The sequence below is a fragment of the Lethenteron reissneri genome, chromosome 9, assembly GCF_015708825.2.
Source record: "Lethenteron reissneri isolate LAM-NWPU_2019-01 chromosome 9, ASM1570882v1, whole genome shotgun sequence".
In the NCBI taxonomy this organism is placed as follows: Eukaryota; Metazoa; Chordata; class Hyperoartia; order Petromyzontiformes; family Petromyzontidae; genus Lethenteron; species Lethenteron reissneri.
The window spans coordinates 2,255,895-2,279,842 of record NC_083787.1 but is presented as its reverse complement, the minus strand read 5'-3'; the positions used below and the strand labels follow the sequence as shown (position 1 = coordinate 2,279,842).

Here is a 23,948-nt window from a genome sequence, read left to right as displayed (position 1 = left end):
CTGCGATGGCTATATGCGCGGTATCACGACGTTTTTTGAGCCAATGCGTCCAATTTTACTGCCCAGGCAGAGGGCGCGTGATTGCACGATGCCCCAGCTGAGCGCGCCCTTTTCTGCAAAGGTTGACGGCAAAACTTTTTGATTCGTGAAATTCTTGAAAGGTTCAGCACTCCTGGGGATGTATTTTGTCAGAAAAGTTTGCGTCAAGCCGAGTAATTTTCCACCGACCCAGCACAACAAATGCGTGAGTCGCAATCGCCAAGATCTTCTGAGTTCACTTCACGTTTTTTTCTCGTGGGTCGCCGCTGCGCTCGTAATTACGCACTTGAGCACATCGCACACGGTTGTCATCATGGAGCTTTCCTCCCCCGCATACCGTGGGTGTTGTCTGCACGGTCGCAACTGGCGAAGGTTGGTGCGGTTTGGCTCGGGCGGAAGGCGCCGGGAAGTTACGTGGCCGCAAAGAAGGTGCAGAAGGAGTGCGATCCCACAGGCCAGCGTAATCCGTCGCACGAACACCATTGCACACGGAAGCCACCCACGGCGGGCAGTTGCTTGCTCACGCCAGGTATGGGGCTGGCCTTGTTTGGGAGTGTTACCCACTCGCCTGTGTTCTCTTCAAGTAGTCCAGCACGAAGAGTTGGCCCAAAACACGCCTGTAGAAGGTGCTCGCCAGAGCTCCTGCAAATGGTGGGAGCCTCCTTTTGGCCAAGAGTGCCGTGAGTAAGAGGTTGTAAGGCTGCACCTTTACCTCTTTGACTTTTACTCTCGCATGGGAAATTACCCGAAGTATTTCTAAAAAATTCAAAGCAAAATTCTCCCCAAAATAAATCCCGCAATTTTTTACCCTTTGCGAAGTAAAAAAAAAGTGTCATTTTGGTTTTAGGGCATGCCTTTAACCGGGCTTTGTGGGGATTGGAGATTTCTCCCCCCATTATGTAGGATCCCTTCCCCCTGTGCAACCGCTTTAGTGGTCTCTGGAGCCCCCAGCGTGAGTGAAGTGCGAGTGGTCCCCTTCACTCCGACCGGGAGAGTGAGGCGCGATCCCCCGAGTCCCCCCCCGACAGCGGGAGTGGTCGTCCCCGCCAGCGCTCGTGCGAAGTTCATCTTGTTTGTCCGAGGACTCGCGCTTGTGCCGGCGCTGCTTTGAATTTTCCCCCTTGGGATGACAAATCCTCTCTCCGTCACGGTTCACCAACTTGTCAGCATTTTTTGCATTTTCATCATCCTCTTGGCAGAGAGCCCTTTGCGGATGATTGTCATGACGAGATGAATAAAATACATATATTGCGTCTTCCTTGCAAATTGCATCTCGAGTACAATTTATAGCGTGCAGTCGTCGTTGCACAGAGGCACGGGGGTGGGGGTGGGAAACCACAGACGGGAGCAGGAAGGAAACCGGAACTGGCGCTGCCAACAACTGAATTTGTTCGAGCTCTGTGATCCAACATCGCAATATTTGACCAACTCCATTAACGAGTGTTTATACACGCACACTCTCCACAGTTGCTGAGCCCAGCCTGTACATAACACGAGCCATCTAACACTGATGCCGCCGACTGAGATAGCCAACTGCTATCCTTCGTAGCGCAGTGTCTAGCGGAGACGTTTAGCGACGACGGCGACGAGATGCCAGCGACGACGAGACGAGTCCACGCCCAACACCGGCAGCCCTGAGCCCCCCGCTCTCAGCTCCTTTTATGCTCCCGGCGCAGCCTGGCTCGCCCTGACCGTGCCTCCCTTCTCGAACCCGCCAGCAGGTTCCAGGGGCTTCCAGACCGGGTCCTCCGTGACCTTTGCCCCACTTACTCCGCCCTGCCAACACAACGCGCACGCCCTCACCGGCGTGTGCGCTGTTTGTCCACCACAATTGCCGCCGCTGTCCACCAGCCGGCACTATTACACTACACATGCGAGAGGAAACCGGAGTACCTGGAGAAAATCTACGTGCGTGAAGTGGTGTAACACTCAATGCCTATACACATGGGAATTAATCCACTTGCTGCACTTCTGTACTTTGGCAAGCCAAAAAGATGACGAGGACGACGACGATATTGACGACAGCTTTCTTATCGTTACACTTGTTTACATTTTTCAGAAGGGCCCTGCCAATGTTTTTTGTTTGGCATTAGAGGGCAGTGATTGCTGTGTGTATTCCAATTGATATTTGGGGGTCATTTTTACTTTTTGTTTTACTTATGACACCGGCACACAATGGCCTGCACTTGGAGATTGACGTCACGACATATTTCACGTCCACTGTGAAGCACGCGACGCTCGGTGGTATTACGGTTGATCAACTCGCAGCGCTAATCAAGACGGCCGTTGCATTCGAACCGAACCGTGAACTTCTGCAGAAACAAGTGGAAAACTCGCTACTGCCAGGCCATGTAACATCGCGGACGACGTGGGTACGGTTGTAGTGTGAGCCTCGTTTCAAATGCTCGCACGGTGACGGAGTTTGAAGAACTTTGGTTGTTTAGCCGATAAATGAGCATGCCCACAGCGGGAGGCTGGTAGTCTCCGCACTCTAAATCTTCGCCAATTCTTATTGGGCAATTTTTTTTTTTAACGATCGTGCAAGTTTATTAGATGTCCACGCAACAGCAAAAATGGGTCCACCAGGGGGAGTCGATCAACAGGTCACGCGTGGTGGGGGTCGAGTGTGGGTGCTGCCATCCCTTCCAAGATGGATTCCCGAGAGCTCCCTCGAGCCGAGGCCCTTTCCCCATCAGCGGTACGAGCTAGCGATTGCACGGCTGCGCCTTGAACTCTTTTCTACCTCCGCCGTTCCTCCAGCACATGCCCCCCCCCCCCACCCCTCCCCTGCTGTGTGCACCGAATGCTTTGTTCCATCAAAGCCATCGTCGGCACCAGGACGTGCGTCATCTCCCCTCTGTGCACCTTTCTGGCCTCGCCGATATCGATCGAGGCTGGACGCGGATGATCATGACAAACACTGATTGCCAAACACTAGCAGCAAGCCGTCAATATATCGCACTCCTGTTGGGGTGGCTTGCACAGGGATGGATTTTGAGATGACATTGCACAGTCGTGTGTTTTGCCCATGGTACTCGGGTGACACGTAATAGGCCCTTTGTTCCAGTTACATTTGATGTTCTTGTTTTTACTTTTTTAATTCGTAACTTATTTTCTTGAATATAGATGTGTGTGTAAATTTGCCTCGTGAAGTAATGGCTTGACATTGTCTTTTGCGGTCTTAAAAATAAGGGTAAGATGCAATCTTTTTTTTTATGTTTTTGTCATTGCAAAACAAATCTGAGTATGATACATATAATTTGAAACCTGGTAATTTATGCTAGTTTGGCCAACTCAATGCGGTCTAGTAGATTTACAAATATTTATCTCATTAGAATATGCACTCTGTCAAGTATGGATAATTATGCTGACTTATTTTGACCTGAAGCCACACCATGAAAGCACAGATGCTGCCCACCTAATTACTTGTGCATCCGGTCTGGTTAATTTAATCACCCAGGATGTGATACACAACGCTTGTGAAACATTTTCGTCACGGGTGCTTGCATTTTCATGAACAGCAAACACGAACTCTGACCTCATTCGGATCACGGTGTTGATGTTTTTGAATGCTCGGCAGCAATCGCAGCCAATGGACGGTGACACATAATTTGGAGGCGCCGGCTTTCTTCAGCGCCTCCAAAGTTCATTTAAATAGCCCTCTCGCCCTTTCACATCACGATGTCTCACACGTTGTGTGTTGCCGAGCACTTTTTTCAAAGGCATATATTGCGCACGCTTGGATGCCCGGGTTTCGTGCGCCTCTTATTGTCTCTCGTGACATTAAGCGGAACGAGATGATGGGACGTCGCCGGGAGCACATGGCGTGCTCGGCACGCTTGCGGCTTGGGGGTCACGGTAAATGAAAAAAAGGAGGCCAGCGCGTTGCCTGGGCCACATCCCAGAGAAATAACGCCTCTGCCACGCCGCCAGCTGTGAGATTTTAGGGAGGAACTGTGGGTCCATTCATCATGGTCAGAAACAGATATTCTGTAGCTTTAGGAGGAACAAAAGTAGGTGTTAATGTGATGTGGCTCGTTGGGCAGTAGCGCTTGAGTTCCGATAACACCATGTTATGGATCTCTCTTACACAAGATGCTTTATCAATTTGGATTAACAGTGCTCTTTTAAAATGTGTTTTGGTCTTTCTCCAAGTATTTATTCCTGGCATGCATGCAGCATTACTCCATGGGTAGATAATCCACGTTGAAATCTCATGAAGCGGTCCGACCCTGTATATTTTCACGGAAAACCTCAAAAAACCATTCAAGTGGCCCTCTTTGTATGGTTACACGACAGGAGAGCACATTCCCACACACTGCTTTGAGCTTTGTATTTCTTGCAGTGGATTGAGATTTGTGTTAGTGGATTGAGGTTTGTGTTCGTGTCAGAGTTGGACTTAGTCAAGTTGCCTTCGTAGTGCTCTCCCTGCATGGCAGAGTTTGTTGACAAGAACCAGCAGAGCCTTTGCGGCAAAGCGGCAAGCAGATTATGCTGCCACCTTCTCCATCCTCCATTCACTGCCCATCCTCTTCATTCCCACAATCGCCCCCTTCCTGCAGCCCCTCCACCAATCCCAATCCTCGGGCTTTCCTCTCGTTCTCTTCTCTTCCTCCTTCTGAGAGGGCCAGGAGGTATGCAGTCAACAATGCTTGACTCAGGGAGGAGGACGCCCCTGCCATGCATAGTCCCATGGGATGTTGGCTATCAACAACAAGGCAACTCCTATGACTAATTGGGAATGGGACGCAAGTGTAGGATTGATCACCCTGTCGCTGGCCGCCTTTGGGGAGGGTGTATAGTATGAAAGGCCGAAACACCCTAGGAACCAAAGGTTCACTACTGACGATGCGCTCCCCAAATTTCACCAGGCTCACTGTTCATGAACTCTTGGAAGTGCTTGCACATAGGATAGTAACATCTCATCCTGTGTTCTTTGGAATCTGCAATGCCCTCATTCGTCAAAGCATAACCTCGTAGAATGCATCAAGTCCACATCGTCACTCCCCTTCCGTTTACTTAAATTATCATTCTTCTTTGATTGTTGCCATTCAAGAATTATTCCTTGGTCCGCTTCTCTGCCCAGCTCCACCCTCTGCATCCTTCTCCATGACCACGTCTTAAACGCATCTGACTGTCTCAGTTTGCGTTTTCTCAGTGTCTACTCCGTGCAAAGCTCTGCTTCACACAATCATCTTGACTTTCTCTCTCTCTCTGTTTTTGCTGTTTCACGCTTCCTTCTTGTCAACAATTCTCTCCTCCTGCTGCTGAATGCCTCTTTCCCCATGCCAACCATCAATATTATTTCCGCTACACACCACGTGATCATTGTGTCCAAGTACCAGAATGTCTTCACATTTTATGCCAGTTCATCAATCGTGATATTCATTTTTGCTCCACTTTCAATTGATATTATCACTTTTGTTTCAGTGTATCCTCACACCGTATTATTTTGTAATTTTTATCCCATCCGTCAATCTCTTTACTTATCACCATCCCTTGATCATCCACAATCTGCGAATCATTTAGTAACTCTCCACCTTGAACAAAATGGTCAATGCAGTACATTATATGACAAATCATATATTTTTTCATACGATCGGGTTTGTTTTGTGGAATCTTTGGTGACCGGGCTGAGACCATCAGCTCACTAACACTTGAGAATTAAGTTTAATCAAAGAGGGCGGTATCGTGGATGTGAACCCCGGTTTTCAGAGGTGCTGACTCAGTGTCTCTGAACCAACAGTCACTGAGGCCACTTTGCATCTTCGTTCGTCCGTTTGTAAAACGAATACTTGAAAATGCTTTTAGATGTATGCAAAAATATCCGCGGCATGCTGAAAGCATTCTTTTGTACAGAATAAATATATATATATAAGACTAATGGACCATATCTAGCCATTTCTACTTCATTATGAATAGTGCATATAAGTGAGACACCCCATTTACGAATGCTAACAAATGTGTTTATTACACTCGGTGATGTGCACGTGTGCAAATTGTTTATTTTGAGTGATTGATCAAACGTCCGGTCTGTAATGCAAGAAAAGGGAATGAACATTCATTTGGGTTAACCGTAAAATGAATAAATTGTGTATCCATGTTTATTATTATTATCATTCAGCGTTAGTTTCATGTGTGCGCGTGTCCGTGATGTGTTGTTGTGCCGGCTTGCCGTGGGTAGTGGATAGCACACCGGTCACATGCTCGCATCCGTCCATAGCTAAAACGGTAAACACTTCACAACTCGTGGACATGGCTTTCGTCAAGCCTCACGTCGCGTTCGATACCACCGCATTTCCAGGTACAGGCTGAGTGTTTTGAACAGAAATGAGACGAGAAAAGGAACAAGAGACCCAGACAGAAACGTTAATTGTAAATTAAGCCTTCCATATTAAAACTATTATTTGGATTTGTGGCCTATGTGGTAATTTATCAAATTGTTTTTATTTAAATGAAAATGTTCGAATTGAATGTAGAAAAAAAGAAATTGACATGCCTTATTATTTTCAGGCAAGGACGATTTAAATTCCACGAAAAACATAGTGCAATTCTGTAGTGCATATTAGTGGTGTGTCTGTATTTATTGAATCATTGTTTTTGAGATAACAAACCAGGGTGACGATTTTGAAACGGTGTGTGAAGTATAATTTTTTTTTTTAAGTGGGCCGTAATTGTTCTCGCCAAATAAAACATTTCCATTAATTTCGGCACCGGCTCTCATGCGTCTTTCATTTGTTCCTATTCAGCGGAGGGTCAAATGACTTCATCAAGAGCTACGAGGACATCGAAACGTTCAAGGAGGCCTGTGGGACCACTTCAGTGATGGTTGGTCGTGCCGCCATGTGGAATCCTTCCGTCCTGCGCAAGGAGGGCCCTCTTCCTTTGGACGACGTCATCCACGCGTACATTCGCTACGTGAGAAGATAATTTGTCTTGAATAGTTTTTGTTTGCGAATGATGCTAATGACCATTCAAACATTCCAACCGTCTCCTTCCTGAATTGAAGTTTTGTCTTCCGGTCACGTACATTTTTGCAGAAGTGTGCATAAACCCAAGCGGAGATGAGTCAGATACACCTGCAATAAAGTGGCTGGCATAAAAAAAATCCTCAATATTTTAAATGTTATTTGTTATTACGTATTTCACGAAACATTAAAAATTAATATAAACTGTCTCCTTCGAACGTAAACAAATTGTACATGCTGGTCGACAAATTAAAGTCCTGCGCAAATGTTGGAATTTATATATTAAAATTTTTATATTCATCGGTTTTAGTCATTTTCAACCCTCGAACAAAATGGCACAAATGTTGCGCGAGAGAGTTGCGCAGCTACCGCTGTCATCTGCGCTCAATGCCGCTGTCCCCATGCTCTCACACAGGCAGTGAAGTATGACAACTCCCAACACAACACCAAGTACTGCCTCTGCCAGATGCTTCGCGACCAGCTCGAGAGCCCCTTGGGGAAGCAGTTGTACGCCTGCCAATCTTTGCAGGAAATAAGGTACGTGGAGCTTAAACCTGGGCAAGGCACAAGGCCTCCCACGCTCGCTCCGCAGTGCGTCACCGCGTGGGCAAATGCACACTTGCACACTTGCACGCACACACTTCCACTCTCAATAAAATAAGTGCGTGGTTCCCTTCCCCGCCATGTGTGTTATCGGAAAACGCGTGTACGTGTGCTCGTGTCCTTATGATGGAGGGTAAAGTGACCGCGAGATATGATCGGTCATCCGAGGACTAGAGGTCGTTGTTATAAAGCACGATTGAGTGGGTTGTGGGCATGTGATGACGAGTCGATCCATCGATGCAGATCGATTCTTATGCTCGGCGATACACATGTCGAATCGTGCGTGCGAGAATCAATGATTTACAGTGTACGCAAATTCTATTTAAATTATATGTTCGTATGGTTTGCATTTTATTACGGAAATGGAGCGGGCAGAAGAGTGCGTAAAGAAGCATGGAGAAGTACATGCTTGGAATTGCGTTGACAGACAGGAAGAGAAGCACATGAATTGAAGAACTTGAGCAGGTTAGAGATGTCATAGTGACTGCTAAGAAAAGTAAGTGGGCTTGAACAGGGCACATCACCGCCAGAAGGGATCATTGCCGGTGCTCGAGATTAACGAGCGAGTGACCGTCAAAGGAGGGAACCCAGTCGGACATCCACCACGGAGATGGAGCGTTCAACTCGGCTGGTGTGTAGCAGCTACGTGGATTGTTGGATCAATTGCAATGCCCTGGGGGGGAAGGTCTTCGTCCAACAGGGGATAGCTCGTGTCTGATGATGACAAAAAAAATATGAGAATCCCAGCGAGGCTGAAAAAATGGCAAACAAGAATGGATTGTTGAATACTATCACAGGTTGAATTGTAACACACCTAGTGAATTGTAAAGCTTACTTTTGTAAACCACACCATATCAGTGCCTTACTTAATCAGGATTTGTTTAACATTTTAAATACATTCTTTAGTCGACCGCAATGCTGTACACATCCCAATAGGCTATTAAGCTTGGTTTGGTAAACAAACAAATTACCACTGTAGCAAATGCCGACAAAAATAATGATTCCAAAACGAATTGAAGTTCTCGGTGCGTTAAAGCCCTTCGTAGGTCCAGTTGGGATGAAGCCTCCCCTACATGCCTGGTCGCCCCGTGGGGATGTTTGCCCAAGAGGAGAGTGTCCAAGGGGATATAAATATTCATGAGATTATGCAGCCGCCACGTAAACACAGCAATGACATCGGCTCCTGTGCAGGAGCCAGATGAGTTGTCGGTGTCACGAGACCGTTTGAGATGGAAGTCCTTCATCCAGCAGTGGATAGATCTTGGCTGATGTCTCGATTCAGGGTCTCCCTTCGATGAATTTCTACCAACGCATTTTGTGCTTTACTTCTCGTTCAACTTTGTGTTGCTTATCGATCTTCTGTGGACACTTGTTCATTGGTTGTAAACATCTTAAAATTAAAACCCAATATAGGACCCCCTCTGGTAAAAGAGTCATAACGCAGCGTGGCTTTTCCGTGCAAACAATTATCATCGTCCCGTGCGATTCGATTAAAACGACATGACCGTATAATTTGCATACACGGTCGATTCTTTGCATGCAACGATTCGGCGAACGTATCCTGAGAATAGCGGCGTGTGCGTGAATCATGACATCCCTAATGGGCAGGGTCACCTGGGCTGGTGGTCTGCTCACGTCCTGGCTGCCCTCTGCGCCGCGGTGGTGTGTTTACCACAATGCTCGGTTGTTTTTTTGTGAAGATTGTCAGCGCGTCACGAATTTACGCGACGCAAAGCCGCAAACAGGAGACCACTGCGGGGGGGGGGGAGGGGGGGGTGTTGTGGCGTGAGCGAGAATATTCAGGTGTTAAATGTGGTTCTCCAGAAATAACTCATTAACACCTTTGGCTGTGGAAAAATCGTGAATAAGCTCCCGGATGTTTATTTTTCAACGACTTAAGCGCGTGACTTTCCGGTTTAAAAAAAATACCAATATATTTTTTTGTACGTACATTCTGTACCCAACTTCCTGGCCCTACAAGCCGCATGCTAAGATCCCCAACGGCTGAGAGCTGCACGATGTGCACTTGGCGGTCACGCGGCCGGTTCTCTCGCGTCAGTTGGCTGTGGAGTTTTCGATTTAGAAATCTGTGGGAGCACCCCGGGAGTGCTTGTGTGCTGGGCTGCTGCCACTTCCAGGGATGATGATGATTTTTTTTTTATAATTTCAAATTAAATTTTACTGAAAAGTTACAAATTGTCAGCGCCTCCATTGGGGTGCACTCTGCAACTGCCCCGGGAACCGCATTCAACTCTGGAGTCTCAGTTTGGCAAATTCTGTGGGGTAGAGCGGTAAGGGCAGTGGTTCACTCACTGCGCTATGAACCCTGTAACCTGAGTTTGATTCTCAGCCGTGGCTAATGTGAATGATAATTATCTGAACAAGTCCTCGGTCAGCCACTTCACCAACCCACACGGACCAGCATGGTGAAGTATGGTCAAACAACCCCTGTGGCTGAAGCCGGTGGAACGAGGTGTTCATCTCACAGCAGCTTGACTCAGAGGCTGCACATTAGTATACGCCATGCTGTCGTACGCACGGGGAATTCACAAAGTGCTGAATTAGCGGGCTGAACTTGCAAACGATATCTGCCGCTTGTGGTATTTTACATGTCCAATCGCAGCATTGCTGTGCAAGTGAGAAGCTGCGTTCACGCGTAACAGCGATTATCGTTCCAGAGGGCGGCCGATTCGATATATATTCTGGCGTGGAAATTTTAAACAGTGGTACGGGTTTCTTAATTGCCCCTTGCCCTTTTTTCCATTTAGCAGTATGAATGGGCACAGGTCAGTTGGTCTACGATGGGCGGCTCAGGTGTGGTGGGGTAAAGTGTGGGTAACTTCCACCTCTTTCAAGACGTTTGCCTAGTCGTGGAAGAGTAGGCCAACATACCCTCGAGGGATGCTCAAGGAAAGGCCTTATAACCAAACATTTTAAATAAACAACAATAACCTTTAAATATTTTATTTAATTGTTACTTTAACACTTGTGTGATTCAGTGCTCGAGAACTAAATGGAATATCTCACATGAGAGTGCACATTTAGAGTAATCATCTTTTGCAAAAGAAAATAATTTTCAGTCAAGAACCGTAAAGATTCACTGAAGCAGTCAACGTTAGGAGCATTACCACAATCAAAATTCTATTGCTGGATTAACAGTTCATCAGTATTTGTGTATGCACTTTGAGGTTGTCAAGCAAACTCTGATTAACGTTTAATTACGATGATTACAAATGCATGCTTAATTTAACAAGCCTGCCAGTCTCTCAGTGATGTGCATAATTAAATTCCTCGGGGGAAATGGGGAGAAAAGAAAATACGCCACGCGGATTTAACAACGGGTAAATGTCAATCCTTCTAGGTTGCAGCAACTTAAACGAAATCCATGATCCAGCCGGCTAGCATTGGGCTCGCGCGTACATCCTACTGAACACTTCAGCATTCACCTGCCAGCCTCCGTTCGTGCAGTGCAACCCCCATCGATGATATCACAGCAGTGACTTTTGATCGGTTGAGAACATTTTAATTGCCCTGGAAAGCCTCGCTCCACGAGTAGCGAGATTTCACCGTTCGGGAGGGCGCTCCGGAGGTTCGCAATGGGGGATGGGATTGGTGCGATGTCCAGTAATTTGTGGAGTCAGAAGAGTGGAGCGTTTTCATTTGAAACGCGACTCACAACTCGACGATGCCACGCCGGGGGGATGCGTGCTACCGTCCTCGCAGCGCAGTCGCAGTGCGAGCTCGGTCGCGTCAAGATGTGCTCGCGGGTTTACCGACGGACGGTTCAATAGCAGGACAGCGTGTGTATCGTGTTCGAGTGAATGCTTCGTATTTCTTAGCGACACACTTTGATGACGTCCTAAGGAGACAGCTATTTCACACGAACATTTCTGAGCGTCTGCATTGGCTACTGTTTGGAACGGGTTAAATGCATGTGGCTTTGAGTGAAATGTCACCTTTTATTAATACCCCGGTAGTCGTCATGGGAAAGTGTGATTGCATTGATCCGTCGGTTTTATTCTCCGTTTCTAAGCACAAATGTGTCATAATAATGCACGAAGGATTATTTAAAGGCTGCTCAGCTGGCCTTGGGAACGTCGATCTGCGTATTGATGTGCTGCTACCTCGTTGGAGCAAAGCAATGCCTCTCCATCATCTGTGCTTGCCAGTGAACAAAGTGCACATGTTTGAGACAAATATGTGTGTCCCCATTACCACATCATTTGCTGAATAGCACAACAGGGCTCAAATTGATCCTCTTAAGTAAGATTTAGCAATGACAGTTTGTACCCTGGAAGCCAGCCAGCCCAGCCATCGCATCATGCGAGGGAATGTATTTACTTTTTCATGACATACTATTGCATCTTGGATGTGTGTGATTAATTTGTGTAAAGATTGTATCGTTTCTGTTGTGTTGGATTTTATTTCCTCAAACAGTGTGCATTTATAATGCTACCTTTAATGCTTTTTTTCCGTGAAATTTGCTTTTTAACGTTTTCTAACTTTGGTTAAAAGCGTTTATGTATGATGTCCGTTCGTCCTTCTGTCTCTCTCTAAGCAGGGGGGGATACGTGGATAACTTTCGCAATAGATGGTCCAATATGGTTACAGCTGTATGAGAAAGTTGTGTTGCTATTGGGCCCGCCTCCAGAGAAAACCAGCCAAATAAATGAGTGTTTCCCACGCCTCCTCCCCTGTAAATCCGCTATCTGAGTGGCATCGTCTGATCGCGGCCTACAAACGTCCTGCTTCCTGAGCCTGGCGCAATCACCACGGCCTTCATTATCGCGAATTAAGTGCCTCCGAGGACAAACACATCTTGGAAAGCATTGCAGAACCCATGCATTTTGCACGTTTTTATTCCTTGTGTATGCTTGTATGTGTGCAACTGGGCCTCCCTTGCAAACAGAGACTTGTAGCGCTCAATTGACACACACTTGGTTGAAATAAAGGGTCTGTCTGCACTCTTTCTGACTTCAACTGCCGCCCGCTTACAAATGCACGGCCACACGTAACCGTTTTGTCCGCATTTGTGGAAAACGGGGACCGGTTCAGACGTCGACTCCACCACTGTGGCCGGGAATCAAACTCAGGTCACCATGTTCATTGTGTAGCACGTGAGCCACCGCACCACCACGTGCAACACAGTCGAATGCAAACCACCTCGTGGGTGTTCGTGGTTGGGCTGTTTGCCTCTAGAATTTGAACGTTGAGTTCCTGAAGAAGCTCCCGGCAAGTGGAGGCGGAATTGTCAGACACGCGGCAGCTAGAGCAAAACACATCGGAGAGCTGGACAAATCGGAAAATACGTAATCGATTGTGTCCACCATAAGACAACGATTTTCTTTTATATATCCTTACGCCCCTGGCACGACATCGGCATGCGATGTCGTCACACGATGGTCTTGAACGCGAGACTGCGCGGCGTTCAGTGCCTTCGACGCATCATGCGCTTTGTTAATGGTCCCCGTAGCATCATAATGCTGCCTGGGATTCGATTTGTCGACCACGTGAAAATTGTCTCGGCTGCTAATACTGTAAAACCGCTGCGAGTGAGAGTGACGCCTCTCCACGTGCTGTGGCATTTCCGATAATCCCCACGACGCCTCAAACCCTCCTTTCTTCTCCACACCCCGCCCCCATGTTAACATTTCGGCGAGGGCTAAGCTGCTGCTTTTGACACCAGGTTTGGGAATTTTGAAATGTATTCAAATTCCAAGGCCAAGTGCCACAATGTCCCCTTTTTTTTGGAAATGTTTATTAAGGTTTTTTTTTTTTCTGGAAAGGGCGTACTTGGAGGGAAATGTGTGCATGTATTTTTTATATTTACCTTTTGACTGTTGACGTTTTACAACGACCGCGGCGAGCAATTTAGGACACGTTCTCCATGAATATGAATTCTTGAAAGGAAAACATATCAAACTTGAGTCACCGTGGCCTTTTCAAAATCAGCCTTCAAAATCGAAGGTTTTTCTTTTTATTTTTTCTATCCCTTTCATTCTCCAAACGGAGCGGTCGGCATAGTAATTGGTAATTAGCTATCATCAGTGGCGAGTGGTATCTGATTGAGTGCTGGGCATCACCCCCTTAGCCAGCCTCCACTACCCAGCGTGGGTGAGGTATGCTCACCAACCCCGATGACTACATCGTGTCCGGGTGGACTTAATCTATTCGTGGATTGATAGTTTTGTACGTGTGTGTGTATGTTGAACTTCTTTCACGCCGTTTTCATTTCATGTATTTGGTATAGCCCTGTGAGCCATTCGGCTCTTGAATCGGGTGCAACCGCAACAAACAAAAACAAGAAACATCTTAAAGTGACTACGCGCAAACAGAAAAATCCAGGAAAAACAGCAACGTTTTCCAGAGAAAGCACCGTATATCAACGCAAAAATCCCAATGGGATGCAAGTCAAACAATAACAACCACAAGACAACTTAGATTAAAGTTATCAGTCTTACTCTGTACTACAACAAACAAATATGGCTAAACCAAAACGTTTTCGAAATCACCAAAATAAAGCTATAAAAGCAATGTAACAGTGATCATAGGAACTGTGATTGAAATTTAAACAATAAACGATATACATAACATGACCTACCAAACTTTGCAGTCATAGCTGGCTGCATGAGTCACTCCATAACAGCAGGAGTATCAGAGCCGTACGTAGCCAACCGAGCTAGTCGGAGGTGCGTTTTATATGCTTGTTTTGTCGCATTGCATTGAGGGTGCCACGGGCAGAATTTAAATGTGTAACAGAGGTCTCATCGATGGCTCTGGACAATCACGTGATAAACCCTCTGACATGGTAATTGCTCACCCACCGCATTGCTCAAACCTACAAAGAGGCCTGTGAGCATGGAGAGGCCTGCATCCAGCAGTGAATAAATGAATGCCTGATGATTAATTTTTTCTGGCCATCCTCCCTTCGAGTGATGTGTCCTGCCCAGGCCCACTCACCTTTCTTCACAGGTTTGAACGATTTCATTCGCCCGCTTGTGTTCTCTCATCCACATACCTCTCTTCCTGTCGCTCGGTATCATTCCAGGCATGCAATTCTCCTCAATTCTTTAAGCATGTTTAATGTTTTTTGTTAATGGCCCAGGTGTCGTAGCCGGTATTGTGCTCACTGCCCAAAAACGCTCCTTCGTTATGCACATTGGTGGGTTACCTTTGCGTAGCAAGTGTGAAGGAAATTCTCCCGTGGCGTTATTCACAACCGGAGACCGTGACACCTGCAGTGTCAATCTCTGCATCTAATCGAGCAATAACCAAGATTTGTAATTGAAACAGGTGTTGAAAAATCATGCGTATGCAGGGATTTTAAAACATGCATTTGTCTTTAGAGGCATTTGATTAGCAGCATGGAAGCTGACGGGCAGCTGGCAGGACAAAATGTGTTGTGTCTCCAAGTTTTGGCCAACTCATTGATCTATTTTTACAGTATTATATCAGGGAAGGCACTAACTGCAACACCACTTAATACCTCAGGTTTGATCATATTGAATCATGAGACATTAATCGAAGATGCCTTACAAATAAATGTAAATTATTATTATAGTAAGTCACCACCTGTAACGACTGGACAGTGCTAATGGCTAAAATTGGAAATCTTTAAAAAAAAAAAGTGTGTGAGAATTGCTGTGGGGAGCATTAGTGTAGCGGTCAGCGCGCTGCGCTATGAACCCGGTGACCTGAGTTCGATTCTCGCTCACGGCCAACACCGGTGACGATTACCTGAACCCGTTCTGGGCCTCCCCTAGGTCGACTCGGCTTCAAAATGAGTATCTTGCGCGATGTGTAAAACATCGCCACTGGGGAGACAAAGGCGGTTGGGCGTGGTGCTGGGCACCCCGCCCTCTCCTCGTGTGCCGCGCTGCCGGCCTCCGTAGCCGCTCGCTCCGCCAACAGCACTTGCCCCCGACAGTCTCTTAAAGGCCACCCGCGGGGTCTCTGTCCATGACCCTGTGCAATAATACGCCCGACCGGGACCTCGTCCTGCACAACACAAGACGTGACGACACGATCGACGACGTATTGAATAAATGTCTCGATGCCGGGCGACACCACCGCCGTGGGGCGCGCAGTGACCTCTTCGGGATGGGCGAGTTCTGCCGGGACACCAGGGAGCGGCATCGCGCCGCCGTGGAGCGTCTCAACGGCCGGGACGCGACGAGCCGCCTCCTGCGGTCCGACTTGGCCAGTGACGTCACCGCTGGCTACGCTCACTTCGACCGGTGAGGCTCCTCGCTCGCTCCCACGTCGCTGCCGCCCGCACCTCCCGTTTGCACGGTTGCGTGTATGTATGTGTGCGTGTATGTATGTGTGCGTGTATATTGAACCTATTTCGCTTAAAGTGCACGTAGCATGGCACAAGCGCCGTGGCGACGTCACCGTCACTCAGTGGCGAATGTCCGTTGTATGTTGAACTTCTTTCGCACCGTACGTAGCCAACCGCGCTAATCGGAGGTGTGGACTATGTACGTTGCGAAATAAGTTCCAGACGACTAGCAATTGGCAGTCCGGTAATGACGAAAGGTAGTAAAGGTGCAGGCCGTGCAATTGCTCGCTCCCACCACTGCTGGCGGAAGGGTCTCCATGAGCGAGAGCTCTAGAGAGACCCTCCACAAGATAATATTTTGGCCTGCTCTTCAACCCTTCCTGGAAGAGGTGGGAAAACAACAACAACAACAACACACTTGAGCATTCGTGCTGCGCGGTGGACAGGCGGTGGAGGTTAATAAATTTGCGCCGTTGTCTCGACCACTGCGCCAGCAGATCGAACCGGTGACTTCTGGATGGCAAGTCCGCGGTGCGAATTAAAACGTTACCGGCAGTGTGATCATGATGATGCCCCTCATCATCATAGTAATGCCAGGAAGATTCTGACTTGGTTGAGAGGGAAAGTATATCGGGCAGTAATAAGAGCAGTATTGACATACGGGTCAGAATGTTGGACTCTCAACGCCAAGGAGGAGCAGACGTAAACCACAGAAATGAGGAAGCCACTAGAGCAATGCACTTTTAACATCGAGATTGAAGACTCATTTCTGTAGAGCTGCTTTTTGTGTTTAGTTGTCCTTCCCACGCACCTCCGATTAGCGCGGTTGGCTACGTACGGTGCGAAAGAATTTCAACAACATACATACAATGAAGCTAAAACACTGAAATCAACCAGTGCAATGTTAACGTTGCACCCTTAAAACACTCCAGCTGTCGGCTTCCAAAACCAGAGAGGTCTGTGCAGAGGGGTGAATCGAAATCGTGAAAATATAAAAAATGTAGAGCTGAATTTGACGATACGAATTCCCAGTTAATAATGAAGAATGCTCGCCTGACGAGGAAATTACGATGCATTGTTACCCGTAGACAGGAGTGCTCTGCCCTGACTTGATTAAGCGCGATTCATGGAAGATATGGTCACGTTATTTCTCTTTGCCTGCACACACTCATTACTTCGCGGCCAACGTTCTAATGGCGAGGGTATAACTGCGGCGTTGAAGCGTTCGGGATAGTTTTAATTTATTTTTCCGATGATTTCATGGGCGGAGGAAAAATCAAGTACGTGTAGATGAATTTCAGCGTTCGTGCGAGGTGAAACGCCATTCAACAGATTTCTCGTTCACTTGTGAACTCCCGGAGGAGTGCGAATGTCACTCGCTCCGCACGGATGAGCTTTGTGTTCGACACGTGACATTCCGTACGAGACAAACGCGTTAAGACACGATCCATTTCTCACCTCAACGTAAGTCGTCATCAGCGTCTTCATACAACATGCCGGGTATTGATTAAGAACACAACATTTTTTTTTACATCAGTGCTGTTATTTCTTTTATTTGTTGTCGGGGACTAAAAATAGATTATAGTGACGGGGTGTATTTTTCGTGTGAACAGACAGATGCCGGATTTCAAGTAAATAGCCTTTAGCCTGTTGACAGCTGTCATCATTTTCAGGAGTATTCGAGAAAATTGCCTTCCTTACGAACGTTTTATCCGCAAAAATAATGTCCATGTGGCTGCTGGAGATCATCGATGCCGTCCGTTGATGTCATGTGCGGCGTCGCAGGTGCAGTCACCGGGACACACACGGTCGCGACGGGACACGGGCGCTAAATAACGACAACATCAGTTAAACCGAACTTTAATTAAACCCAACATCACTTAAACCCAACATCAGTTAAACCCAACTTTAATTAAACCCAACATCACTTAAACCCAACATCAGTTAAACCGAACTTTAATTAAACCCAACATCACTTAAACCCAACATCAGTTAAACCCAACGTCAGTTAAACCCAACATCACTTAAACCCAACTTTAATTAAACCCAACATCACTTAAACCCAACATCAGTTAAACCCAACATCACTTAAACCCAACATCACTTAAACCCAACTTTAATTAAACCCAACATCACTTAAACCCAACATCAGTTAAACCGAACTTTAATTAAACCCAACATCACTTAAACCCAACATCAGTTAAACCCAACGTCAGTTAAACCCAACATCACTTAAACCCAACGTCAGTTAAACCCAACGTCAGTTAAACCCAACGTCAGTTAAACCCAACGTCAGTTAAACCCAACGTCACTTAAACCCAACATCAGTTAAACCCAACGTCAGTTAAACCCAACGTCAGTTAAACCCAACGTCAGTTAAACCCAACGTCAGTTAAACCCAACGTCAGTTAAACCCAACGTCAGTTAAACCCAACGTCAGTTAAACCCAACATCAGTTAAACCCAACGTCAGTTAAACCCAACGTCAGTTAAACCCAACATCAGTTAAACCCAACATCAGTTAAACCCAACGTCAGTTAAACCCAACGTCAGTTAAACCCAACGTCAGTTAAACCCAACATCAGTTAAACCCAACGTCAGTTAAACCCAACATCAGTTAAACCCAACATCAGTTAAACCCAACGTTAGTGAAATCCAAGGGTAGTTAAACCCAAAGTTAGTGAAACCCAAAGTTAATTAAACTGAACGTTATTTAAACCGAACGTTAGTTAAATCGAACGATAGTTAAACCGAACGTTCAACCGAAGTTGTTTAGACCGAATCTTCCTTCGTCCAAAGCAATTGGCGCCGATCTTGCCCTGCCTCCCGTAAGTTCGCATTCGTCGTTCTGCCCCTCGACGTCCACGCTGCTCACAGAGGCCGTTGCGAACACGGCGCCGCGACAGGCGTGGAATTGTTTCACCTGCGCCTTTGCTCACAGGTGTCTCTTTTCGCTGTGCCACACTCTAGGAGGGAATACCCCGAGAACGTCACCCCCAAGGCCGTTGTCCTGGAGTGGTGCCGCCACTCGAAACACGGCCAGCCCCAGTACACAACCGTGAGTGGCCGACCACACATTTATGTTCGTCGTTTGATGTGCTTCAAGCGGCAGACCTTCTTACTCCTAATTGGTGAAGTGAACAGCAGCAGCAGAAATTGGATGAGTTCACAAAATAAGGCTGTCCATGTTGATTTTATGTATTCATATTTATAACTGTGTCATATTTCAAACATTTTTTAAAAATCTAGATCCCTTCTGTTGATGCCGACCTCAACAAAGCTGACACTGCGTTTTAGATCCTTTGGAGGAGACGATCTGATTGCTGCTCGTCATGCTGTTTTTATTTGTCTTGTGTCTTGTACCCGTTGCAACTCGTAGCTGGAATACAATTTGACATTCCGCAGTGGCCAACCCAGTTTGTTTTTTTAAATCGATCAACCACGTGTCAAGACGAATACGAGAAACAATGTACACAGCAGGAAGAAGAAGAAGAAGAAGAAATTTAGAGCTTTTGCTTCGAAACCTGGGACAAGTTGATGCCATCCGTCGTTTTCTTCTGCAGGAGCAGCGAACCGAAGACCGTTTCTTTCGCTCCGTGGCAGTGGTGGCGGGGAAGAAATATTCCACCGTCAACTGGTGAGATCACACAATCACGGTGACGTCTCACCCAGCATCTCACGCAGCGGTAGGAGCTGAGCCAATCCCATTATTTCGGCGGTGGATTTCTGTACGGATTATCGGTGCGGTTAATTAACGTGTCGACGTGTTTATTCTCTTTCAGATGTTACAGTAATCGTTTACGGTTATATCGCGGGACCTTTTTTACAGTATCACAGTATGAAAAAGAGGAGGGTTTACCCTTTCTGGCAACACAACAAGTGTTAAGATGTTCACACACCAAATAGATCACTTTTGCGAGGAATCAACTCGGCATTAACCACACACCGGTACTTGTGGTGAACATCCACATTTACGGTTGTTTGTCAATGCGCTGATGGTTTAAGGCCTCCCCACGTGATGTCGTCATGGAGGTTTGGCCATACTTCACCGCACTGGTTCTAGATGTGAAGTTTTCGTGACTGCAAGGATTCATACTCTTTGGTTTTTTTCGATAAAGTCACGTAGGTAAAAAATAAAATAAAATTAATGAAAACAACTAAATTAAATCACGACGTTTCGGGCGCAACACAAGCGTCCTTCTTCAGGTGGGGACAACGTAAGTGGTTGTGCTTTTGCTGCGTTGTCCCCACCTGAAGAAGGATGCTTGTGTTGTGCCCGAAACGTCGTGATTTAATTTAGTTGTTTTGATTTTTTTTTTTTACCTACGTGACTTTACCTAAGAAAAAAACCAAAAAGTATTCACCGCACTGGTTCGTGCACGTTGGTGAAGAAGGTAGGAGCCAGAGAACAGATAGTACTCTCCCGTGAACTCAGTTCGCCAGGTTTATAGCAGCAGCACCCGTCCACTCCATCCCAGGGGACACATAACCATGTACACATGATGGCATGTACAAGTGAATGACACAATATCACAAATGGAAACGTTGCCTCATTCTTTCTCTTCATTTGCACTACTAAGTGTGTGTGCGCACGCAACCTGTATCTACCATGGGACCTTTTTGCCAGTATCAAAGTATAAAAAAGTATCTTTGTTTGCATGTTCACCACAAGTATGTGCAGTTAATGCAGACTTTATTCCGTGCAAAATTTATCTATTTGGTGTTTGAACCGCTGAACACTTGTTTTATTGCCAGAAAGGGTAAAACCTTTATCCGCATCAGCCCGAGTGGTTGCTCTGAGATATGGCTCTTAAAACAATCCTGAGAGATCTCTAACGTCACTGTGGATGGTCCCACACAGATCTATCATTTCCTGTATGAAGCCTCGTGGCGTATTGACAATGTTCCTTTCCTGTTATCTCTCCTCACCGGCGATCCGATATTTTGAACCGAACGTAGACTCTTGATGTGCGCGTGACGCGCACATTGTGGGGAGCAGCGGTGCAGAGGTTAGCAATGCAATGCGCTTCGAACCCAGTTAACCCGAGTTTCATTCCCAGCCTCGGCCAGCAACGGCGGCAGCGAGTATCTTCACCTTTAGTTAAACTCGACCTTCGATTACATTCTTGCGTGTGCCAATATTTCCGGAAGCTAAATGCCAATGTGGAGATCTGCTCGCCACTTCAGGAGAGATTTCACGTGGTTGTGCTGCCCCTCCGTTGAAGGAGCAGCACAGACGGCAGCGGTACTTCGACATCCGGCACTGGGGAGGCAAATGTGGCGTGGTGTGGTCCTGTGGGCCCCCCATCACTTCCTCGGGCGCCACTCGGTCCGTAATAGGTGCTCGCTAACGCCACCTGCCTCGACAGTCCGTGCGGCTACTTGGGCGAGCCTTGTCTCCGCTTGTTTGTGACGTGCCCCGTGATTTGTTTTCTCTTTCTACCCCGCCCATCAGGGAAAAGAGTAAAAAGCTGGCGGAGCAGGCGGCCGCGGTGGTGTGCGTGGAGAGCCTGGGCCTCCCGAGCATGAAGCTAAGCAGGGAGGGGGGCAAATTGAGCGCCGTCAGTAACAAGCGCAAGCGGGGGGCTGACGGGGAGCAGCAGCGGGGGGAGGAGGTCGCGGAGGTTGGACAGGGCGCCAAGGAGACGGACGTGCTCCGAACGCCGAGTGCGGGGGCTCTCGACGAGGGGGGAATGGACACGAGAGGCGGCGGTGGCAGCGGTGAGAAAATCCCTGGCGACTGCTCAAAGGGCACGGTCCGTGCTGAGAAGGGGTCGTCGGAATGAAGAGCGAAGGAGGAGGAGAAACGGGGCGGAGAGAAGGGCGACGTACAATATCTTCAAAAAAAAACCTCCGGGTTTCTATGCGCGTGTGTGAAGCGAGAAACTGGCTTGCCTGCCCCGACTCGTATGCGTTTGCACGTGTAAATGTGGATACGTGCAACCACTGTTTAGTGGTGATTCATAATTTTTGCAGGCCTTCGTGAGTCTGCTGCCAAGGTGAAGGCTTCCACCGTGCCGCGTCAGTCGCCACGCTCGGTCGGTGCATGTTAATGATGACTGCAGGGTCTTCATTAAAGCAGATCGCAGGATTCATCATTAAAGCAGATCGCAGGGTTCATTTCACAGCACGCTAACCACTTCGCCACCACTCCGACACCCCGTTTATTGTCAATTATTCAAAGTTATCAGTCGTGGAGTACTTATGCAATTACGGGGTATGTTTATTCACATGTAATTTGCACAGGAGCCGCATTCCAAGTGTACGTTATGTGTACAGAAAAGGTGTGCGCTTAGAGATATGGTAAAATCCCTTCCGTGCCTTGTTTGCATCTCACAGTGTTTGCAGTTCCAATTGGATTGTCAGCCCAAGTTTGAGTTGAGTTGTGCATTTCACAGTGCTTCAGGATTCATTGATTGATGCCCATTTGCCAGTAATGAGACCGTAATTAAACCGGTGCTCATGGTACTTGCTTGAAAATTGCTTTAGAAATTTGAACTGCCATGGCACGCATTGTTAGCAGCATTATACATCTCCCCTTGTTCATGCATAATGATGTATTTTCCGTAAATTAGATTAATTGGCGCGTAAAAAAAACATAATTATGTTTTGCATGTTGACATTGTAGAATGCTTTGTACAAACGAGTCGTCCCTTTGCAATTTAAATAATTCGTGCAATGTTTTTTATTCCCTAAACTTTGCAGCGATAACAAAAATTACTCATCAATCTTCGCCGACTTAGTCTATTTGGAGGCTGAAACCTGTAAATGGGTAAAAAATAGCATCGTTACCATGTGTGAAATCCGTATACCATTGTCTTTAGAGGGTACGTTTACGATAAACAGTTCCAACTATTTGAATATAATTTACACTTAATATACTTGGACAAGCTTACATGCAAAATGCGTGCTTTCACTTCGTGCCAAACAAGATGAGGGCAGTATTTATTTTCTCTCTCTCTGCCTCTGCCATTGCTTCTGCGATGTGCAGCGGGCGTCAAAACAGCCCGACCATTTCCAGCTGACGGTGCCATCTGCCCCGATTTATTTTACGTCCACCCTGGGCCATGTCCAATGAATTAAATATCAATTTGTCAGCGATTTGACATTCGCACTCTGAATAATCCCAGTCGGCCACACTTGGCAGTGTATTTAAGCAAACATGAAATAGCAGCTGACAGCCCTGTCTTGCCAAGCCGGACTTCTTGGGGTATAGCGATGCATCGATTGGCCGATTCATTGCATTTTATTTAGCTCGTGATACATGCTCTCATAACAAAATCACTCCGCATCTACCCAAGCTCTCGACCGGATAATATAATCAGAACCGAACACCATACCATACAGGGCGGTCCAGATGTCTTGTTACCCCCCATTTAATTATTTTAAACGTAAAAATATTTAGTAAGGTTTATTTTTAAAAAAACGCATACAAAGGAACATTATTTAGGGGTCAATTAATTGGGGGGAGGGGTGTGTCACCCTGTACAATGCTGCTATTCTGCACTACAACAGGATCACAAGCGTATTCACTAACAATCGATGTATTTCAGGTTGTAATATGTTACTGGTAGGAACCACCTGGTTCCACCAGCCCACAGGGGATTATTGTGTCCGTCCGTCCGCCCGTCGTGCATCCAAAAATGGGAGAGGTGGGGCTGGGTGGAGAGGGGAGGGTGGGGAAGGGCTGGGTGGGGAGGGGCTGAGTGGGAGGGGTGGGGCTGGGTGGGGAGGGGCTGGTCACCCCGTGGTGCCCTTATAAAACTCAACGTTTGACCTACTCACGCCGGCTTGTGCCCGCCCTCACAGTCGGGCATATTTTCGGAATACACCACGCCGCCGTTGACCCTGGCCATTGACCGAGCAACCCAACGTTCCTACCAGCTCCCTCCGCAGCAGGAATGTGTTTTGCGTATTCTGTTCAGCGTGGCACACTCCAGCCACTACGAGGGGCCGCTACCTTCGGCATGAGCTGAGATTAAGCATGCGTTCCTTGCGGGGTTAAACCCTTGCAACCAGTTCATCACCTCCAAGGCCTCCGTTTACATGAACCATGCT

At 47.1% G+C, this 23,948-nt stretch overlaps 1 protein-coding gene across 1 annotated transcript in view; it reads left to right on the top strand.

The window, feature by feature from the left end:
- The window catches only part of DUS2 (dihydrouridine synthase 2), a 136,698-nt gene extending 113,162 nt beyond the window's left edge, over positions 1-23,536 (top strand). The window contains 6 exon segments of the mRNA XM_061548634.1: positions 6,789-6,957; positions 7,423-7,544; positions 15,698-15,847; positions 18,861-18,948; positions 19,454-19,527; positions 21,346-23,536. Coding sequence (XP_061404618.1) covers positions 6,789-6,957; positions 7,423-7,544; positions 15,698-15,847; positions 18,861-18,948; positions 19,454-19,527; positions 21,346-21,676 — 934 coding nt within the window. The 3' untranslated portion in view covers positions 21,677-23,536.
- Positions 23,537-23,948: the final 412 nt, after the last annotated feature.